Here is an 8,379-nt window from a genome sequence, read left to right as displayed (position 1 = left end):
AAGCTATTATGGTTTATTCCCTAATTTGTGGCTTTGGGGGAATCCTGTCTCTACCTGTCCCATCCCATAATATGTGCTTCCATCTAGCCAGGCTGCCTTTCGCTCCTCTTTTGCCCACTCCCCAAACTGCGGGCGTAGACCCCCTTATTCCTTTCCTGAAGTTACGAATAGAAACTTTCCGAGCCGCAAGGGCTGATGGGAACTGAAGTCCTAAAGTAGGGAGACTGCCGAGCCATTCGCGGTCCGCTCTTGGCGTTGCCATAGCAGCAGAAAGCCATCTCTCTCCCGACTTCCGGTTTTTCCAACGGAAGGAGCCGCACGGACTTAGGCACGAGTGGCTGAAAATCCTGGAGGCCTGAATAGATGGCGCGAAGCAGTTACCATAGAGATGATGGTTCGAGAGTCTCTACGTAAAAGCAATGTAGGGTTTCCGCTTCCGTCTAGCGGCCGCTTCCGTGTTTGGGCGTGATGGAGTCGGTGCTGAGCGAGGTGGTGGCGTTGGAGGATCTAAAAGTGAGTAACACCTGCCTGTTTTTTGAACCAGCGTGGCTGAGGGAAGCCTCCAAGTTCAGGAGCAGTCTACCTTTAGTTGCTAAGACGGAAAACAAGGGAGTGAAAGGTTGAGTGTCCCCCTCCAGCCACTCCCTTCCGCGGGAAATTCTGGGCTTCGGATTCAGTAGGGCTATTTACATGGGATATCATACATGGACTAGCAATATATGGAGTAACATTTCTCCTACATGAGTAAAACACCATAAAATATAAATGTTAAAAGGATATATTTTCAAAAGTAATAATTGGGCTCGACTAGATGTCCTCATGGGCCTCTTAATTAAGTATGTCTCTGCTTAATCCTTATAAGGCTTTCAGATGTGCTTAATCATTATATTCCTTTCTATAGAACTTTTTTCCCTTCTTCTCCAGGCTTCTTTTCATTTATTTATTTATTTATTTATTTATTATATTTTTATACCGCCCTTCTCCCGAAGGACTCAGGGCGGTGTACAGGGTAATAAATACAGAAACAGGATACAAAAGTTAAAAACGATTAAATAAATGCCCAAGGTTAAAACAATAATTAAAACGTATTAAAACCCCAACCCTAACCCATCAGACCAGGTCAGATTGCTCGAATAAATACGTTTTTAGATCGCGCCGGAAGGAGCGAAGGTCGGGGGCCATCCGGAGCTCAACCGGCAAGTGGTTCCATAGGTCTGGCACGCCCACAGAGAACGCCTTCCCTTTCCCCTGTTCTTCAATTTACAGGTAGTCCTCGGCTTACAACAGTTCATTTAATGACCATTCATATTTACAGTGGCACGACAAAAAGTGACATGACCCAAATTTCACACAATAATAACCATTGCAGCATCCCCGTGGTTACATGATACAAATTCAGATGTTTGGCAACTGACTCATATTTATTATGGTTGCAGTGTCCTGAGGCCATGTGACCGCCCTTTGTGACCTTCTGGCAAGCAAAGTCAATGGACAAGCTAGACTTGCTAAACAACTGTGTTAGTAATTTAATAGCAGTGATTCACTTTACTACCCTGGCAAGAAAAGTCATAAAATGAAGCAAAATTCGCTTAACAACTGTCTCCCTTAGCAACTGAAATTTGGGGCTCAGTTGTGATTGTAAGTCGAGGACTACCTGTATTTTGCACTTTTATCATTTCTGTTTGCTTTGCAAAAAAACGGGATATACGGTATTCTGAGTTGCTGCACCTGTGCGATAAGTGAAGAGAAATCCAATGTGAATTGAGAGGAATAGAATAGAATAAAAACTTCATTGTCGCTTTAATTGTACACTAATCAGCATACATTAAAATGAAATTTCATTGCATTCAGCTCTCAAAAAAATACCATTATACATATAGTCACATACACAAACATATGACACAGAGAAACATCCCAGTCTAGTTTGAATATATACATGGTGAAAAAAAAGAATCTTGTGAATTTACGAGATGGATGGCATAAGGAACAAAGCTGTTACAGAATCTAGTCGTTCTGCTAGAAACCTCCTCCTAGAGGGGACAATAGAAACAGACCATGAAGTGTGTCCGATTTGTTAACAATGCTTTGAACTCTAAGCGCTTAGCGCTTATTTGCACTTTCCTGAATAACAGGAAGCGAGCAGGCCCAAAATCCTTTACAGCTTGCAGGAAGGGCAGGACAGACCTGCAAAGGCTTTCCTAGTGTTAAGCAATTTATTTATTTTACTTATTTATTGCATTTTTATCCCACCTTTATTTCTTTATAAGCAACTCAAGGCGGCAAACGTACAAAATACGAGCAACTTCTTCAGCAGAGGTCAGCCCCTAGCATTCCCTCAATCAGACCTGCTTTTTCCCCCCTGTAGCCTGGAGCTACAAAAGAATTATAAAAAAGAAAAACGCATATTAAATGTGAATGGAGACGGTCAAGGGACTTTTCTGACAACTGATACACATACATTATTGGAACTAAGCACATTGCTCTGATGGTTGAGATTACACCATAATATGTATGCTCTAGGGACGTGGTGGCTCAGTGGGTTAGGACGCTGAGCTTGTCGATCAGAAGGTCGGCAGTTTGGCGGGTCAAATCCCGAGAGACACGTAACAGAGTGAGCGCCTGTTACTCGTCCCAGCTTCTGCCAACCTAGCAGCTCGAAAGCACGTAAAAATGCAAGTAGAAAAATAGGGAGCACTACGGTGGGAAGCTAACAGCGTTCTGTGCGCCTGTGGTGTCTAGTCATGCCGGCCACATGACCACGGAGACGTCCTCGGACAAGCGCTGGCTCTTCGGCTTTGAAACGGAGATGAGCACCGGCCCCTAGAGTTGGAAACGACTAGCACGCATGTGCGGGGGAACCTTTACCTTTACCTAGTGCAGTCAAAAGCTGTGTCATTTAATAGTGCTCAAAAGACAGTGGAAATTCACCGAAATTCCTTCCTGTGAGGTTTGGGGTGTTCCTTATCAACTAAATCAAAGTTATTGATAAGAGAAGTATAGATCAATTGGTTTGGTTTGGGGTTTTTTGCCACTTTATTCTTTAACTGAATAGAAAGAAATTAACCCTGATTACAGGCTAAACTGGGAGTTTCATTTGCTTAGCTAACGTTCTTCAACTGCTTAGTTTTTCAGAGCCTGGTTTTAAATTACTCTATTCATCCATGTTTATAGTCTAATATTAGCTTTATACTTGCTCATAGCTGCTGCTACAGAGTAGGTCAATAGTGCATAGTGGAAAAAGCTTTACCTGCTGAATTTGATCAGAATGACAGTGAGAATTTGGATTTTTTAAAAGAGAATTTTAATTTTTTTAAGCAGAACAGCAAGATACTGACACTCCAAAAGAATCCTGAATGCTAAATGTTAAAAGCCTGAATGTTACAATTTGTTATAAAAAAAAAGTGGGAGGCGAGACAGTTCCATTAGGGGGCAGCCAATTATTTGGATGACCTCTACTGTATTTACAATATAAGCATAACTGTAGCTCAGTATATACAGCAGTATATACAGCAGTATATACAGTATATACAGCAGTATATACAGCTTTAGCTTATTTTTCAGGAGAGTTTCTTCCGGTTAATTACCTCACTACAGTCTAAGAAATGGGACAGATGTTTGCAGTCATTGCATCTGTGAACTCAGGTGTATACGTCTTGGTGCCTTCCAAGTGTTTTGTATTTTATTTACTCATGAGATTTACATCCCAGCTTTCCTCCATGATCTCAAGATGGTTTACATAGTCTTTGTTCCTCTAAATTTTCCCAACAACAGCCCTGCGATCTAGGTTGGGCTGGGAGAAAGTAACAGACTCAGAGTCACCCACTAAGTTGTCATGACAGAGTTTTCCTGAGTTTGAACCTGAGTCGCGAGTGCCAGTCCAAAATCTTACCTACTGCCTCTATAGTTGAGGTCTTACAGCTCCAGCTATTTGGCAAATTGAGAGCCATTTTTGTCTAGTGATTAAGATACCAGGCTAGAAACCAGGAGACTGTGAGTTCTAGTCCCACCTTTGGCGCGAATGCTGGCTGGGCGATTTGGGGCCAATCACCAGGCGACTGTGAGTTCTAGTCCTGCCTTAGGCATGAAATCCAGCTGGGTGATTTTGGGCCAATCACACTCTCTCAGCCCAAAACACCTCACAGAGTAGTTGCTGTGAGAAAAATAGGAGGAACAAGTAGTATTATATATGTTTGCCACCTTGCGTTAAAGTAAAATAGTAAAGGTGGGATAAAAAAAAACCCTTATAAATTATTGTGGCACCTGTCCAGAACACCTGCAGGTTATTTCTCCTAAATTTGTTTTGGTACTGTGTATTACACTTATATTACATATTTATGGTAAATTTGCTCAGTAGTACAATATTAACTAACTCAACAGTAGGCTGCTACTGGGGGATTTAACTTGGTTTTCCGGCAGATCTGGGCCAGGAAGTTGAAAAACAATCTTGAGAAAAAGCCATGGAAAATCAAGAAAACCACAGAGACGCGCACATCAAGTCCATGAACTAGGAAATGAACTCATTTTAAAAGAGAATGCCGTTTTTTATGAGAAGGGCTGGATGTGCCGTTGCTTTTGGATCTCCAAGTACAATATTGTATAGTCCCAGAGATAGCTGCCTGCCAATTTTTTTTTTATATATATAGGACGTCCCACGGGCTTCTTTCTGTCCAAGAGGCAATGTACTGTTAAGGTTTATTTTGGCTTCACTTAGCGTTTTCCGACCTTGAAGTGATGGTGTTGCAATGATAATAGTGTTTAGACAGGTTCCCATTTCCATAAAAACACACACACACACACACACACACAACCAAACAGCATGAAAGGGATGCTTTAGGGCAAAGGACATTTTGAGTGGGTATTTTTAGCAAACACGGGTTTTCAAGCAGGCTGGGGAGACGTCACACCTGATCTTTGGCCATCCCAGCGATCTCTCCACTGGAGATCACCATGTTCTCCTCAACCCGGTCAAAGCTCTGCCTGAGGGCTTTTAAAACTCACTTCTGAGACCTTTTATCGAAAGGAATGTAGCTGACCATTTCTTCCCACGGTTGAGGTCAAAAAGATCTTACGTGCAGAGGGGGTGAAAAATCCCTTCCATTCTTCTTTATGGGGGCAGCTGTCATCTGCTTGGGCTTGCAGTTGTGGCCCTGACCACCTCAGACAAAAGAAACAAAAAAAATCATTGTTTTGTGCCTGACAACACAGTCACGCACACTGTGGTCCCTGTGTTCCTTTGTCTCTGCAGTTCTCCCATAATGCTTCATAAGAGATCCTGTTGGATCTCTTTCCCCCCACCCCTTGTCAGTATTGAGTCTTTGATGGCCAGAATCAGTGCAGTGAAATAGCAGCACCCTCAAGGGAATTGTTGTGTTACCTGATTTTTCAAACCTGGATATGTGCTGTTCTGCATTAATTGAAAATATTTGCAGCTCAGCCTTCATTTTAGAAAGATAATAAATTTCCAGCCCTGTTCTACCGCAAGAAATAGTTTCTTTTATCTTCAAGGTGATCCTCGACATACAATCATTCGTTTAGCGACCATTTGATGTTGCCACAGAGCTGAAAAAAAGTGATCTAGGACCATTTTTCACAGTTAAAACCATTGCAGCATCTCCCATCATCGTGTGATCAAAATCCTGATACTTGGCAACTGGCATGTTTTTAGGACAGTCGCAGTGTTCCTAGGGTCACGTGATCCCCTTTTGCGACCTCCTGACAAGGAAAGTCAATAGGGAAACCAGATGCACTTAACAACTGTGTTACTAACTTTAACAAGCGCACCGGCTCACCTAACGACGGTTGCAAGAAAGGTCGTAAAATGAGGCAAAACTCATTTAACAGCTGTCCTGCTTAGCAACGGAAATTTGGGCCACCTCTGCTTAAGATGGAGTGGAGAAAGAGGGGAAGTTTGCAAAACACGGATTTCTCCCCCCAGTTAGAGAAGTATGTCCATGGAGACTCTCAGTCATCCAGGTCCTGGTTGTCCCAAAGGTGCTTTTTTCAAGAGGCAACTGGACTTTCTTGTTTTTCTTTGAAGACCTTTCGCTTCTCACCCAAGAAGCTTCTTCGACTCTGACCAAATGGTGGGGAATGGAAGGATTTATACTCCTTGCAGACAGCTGGTCATTTGCATTCTTTTAGAGAGTCATTGAGGCCACTTGGAGGTTTATCTGTGTCCTCAGGGTCACCTGAGCGGTGCAAATGGGCGTGAAGCCTCCTTGGCTCTGTGACCTTTTCTGCCCTGTGTCCCTTCACAGGTGCAGGCTGTTGGGGATGAGTCTGTGCGCCTGGCTCCAACACCCATTTGCACTACTCAGGTGACCCTGACGACACAGATAAACCCCCGAGTGCCTCAACGACTCTAAAAGAATGCAAATGACCAGCTGTCTGCAGAGGAATGTAAATCCTTCCATTCCCCATCATCCAGTCAGAGCTGAAGAAGCTTCTTGGATGAGAAGCGAAACATCTCCAAAGAAAAACAGGAAAGTCTAGTTGCCTCTTGAAGAAGCACATTTGGGACCAGTTACAGAAGTTATGCGGTGGCTCAGTGGGTTAGGATGCTGAGCTTGTCTAGCAGAAGTGGACAGTTTGGCGGGTCGAATCCCGAGTGCCGCGTCGTAACAGAGTGAGCGCCTGTTACTCGTCCCAGCTTCTGCCAACCTAGCAGATTGAAAGCACATAAAAATGCAAGTAGAAAAATAGGGACCACTATGGTGGGAAGGTAACAGCGTTCCGTGCGCCTTTGGCGTCTAGTCATGCCGGCCCCATGACCACGGAGACGTCCTCGGACAAACGCTGGCTCTTCGGCTTTGAAACGGAGATGAGCACCGGCCCCTAGAGTCGGAAACGACTAGCACGCATGTGCGGGGGAACCTTTACCTTACAGAAGGTGACCAACGTGATTGGGAGAGGATGTTGCATTTAGCCTTTATTTTTCATGCTGGTACCTTGTGTCCAAAGTTGATGTGTTTTCTTCTCCTCATGAAACTCAAAAGACTTTGGCCACCTAATGAGAAGGAAGGACTCACTGGAGAAGAGCCTAATGCTGGGAAAGATTGAGGGCAATAGAAGAAGGGGACGACAGAGAATGAGGTGGATGGATGGAGTCACTGAAGCAGTAGGTGTGAGCTTAAATGGACTCCGGAAGATGGTAGAGGACAGGAAGGCCTGGAGGAACGTTGTCCATAGGGTCGCGAGGGGTCGGACATGACTTTGCAACTAACAACAACTTCTCATAGTTAATTTGCAGGAGGACCCCATTTTGAACCTTATGTCAAAGGAAAAAAAACAGAGTTTAAAGCCATGCTATCAGCTTTGCAGCTTCAGCCTTCTCTGTGTACAGGTTGTCCTCGACTTACAACAGTTCATTTAGTGACTTTTCAAAGTTACAAGGGCACTGAAAAAAGTGACTTACGACTGTGTTTTTCACTTATGACCCTTGCGTCTCTCCCCATAGTCACATGATCAAAATCCAGACGCTTGGCAACTGACTCATATATACGACGGTTGCAGTGTCTCCGGGGGGGTCACGTGATCGATCCCCTTTTGCGGCCTTCTGAGAAGCAAAGTCAATGGGGAAGCCTGAATCGTTTTAACAACCCTGCTACTAACCGAACCACTGCAGTGATTCACTTAACAACTCGGGCAAGAAAAGTCATAAAGTGGGGCAAAGTTCACTTAAATGCCTCACTTAACAACAGACATTCTGGGCTCACTTGTGATCGTAAGTCGAAGACTACCTGTATTACTTTGGAGCTCTTGGGCTCTGAGCCAGCCTTGAGAATTGCACAGGGTGCTAAATTGCAAATCATTGAGAATTGGACAGCATGGTCAAACATGGAGGTGAGAAATTGTGATTAGCTGGAAGAATCTCCAAAGCTATTTGCTGGCTGTGAAGAATTGCCCTCCCTCACAGAGAGAGGGGACCACTTTCATTCATTCATTCATTCATTCATTCATTCATTCATTCATTCATTCATTCATTCATTGCCTTGGTGGAGCAGTGGGCTAATGCCTCCTTAAGTAACACCAGCTGCCTGCAATTAGTGCAGGTTCGCATCCCACCAGGCTCAAGGTTGACTCAGCCTTCCGTCCTTCCGAGGTAGGTAAAATGAGGACCCAGATTGTTGGGGGCAATTAAGCTGACTTTGTAATAATGCCGCTTGGGGTGTGTGTGTGAAAGCCCTAATAAGCAGGCATATACATAGAATGAAGGCTACTGCTAAGCTTGTAAGCCGCCCTGAGTCTTCGGAGAAGGGCGGGATATAAATGGAATTAAAATAAAATAAAAAAAAATTCATTCCAAAAAAATATTTTCATTCTGAATGGAAAATTGAAAAATGAGGAAATTGCAGCTTTTTTCTTCCCCAGTAGAGGGCG

At 43.8% G+C, this 8,379-nt stretch overlaps 1 protein-coding gene across 1 annotated transcript in view; it reads left to right on the top strand.

Annotated features, from left to right (window-relative positions):
* The first annotated feature begins 416 nt into the window (after positions 1 to 416).
* Positions 417 to 8,379, top strand: part of LOC308676033 (mitochondrial fission 1 protein-like) — a 33,892-nt gene continuing 25,929 nt past the window's right edge. Inside the window, exon 1 of the mRNA XM_081341739.1 lies at positions 417 to 513. Within this exon, the coding sequence (XP_081197865.1) occupies positions 469 to 513 (45 nt within the window). The 5' untranslated portion in view covers positions 417 to 468. The remainder of the gene's footprint in view (positions 514 to 8,379) is intronic.

Source organism: Vipera berus, assembly GCF_964194415.1.
Source record: "Vipera berus genome assembly, chromosome: W".
Taxonomy (NCBI): Eukaryota; Metazoa; Chordata; class Lepidosauria; order Squamata; family Viperidae; genus Vipera; species Vipera berus.
Note: the sequence above shows the minus strand (reverse complement) of the source record. Positions and strands in the feature narration are given on the sequence as shown.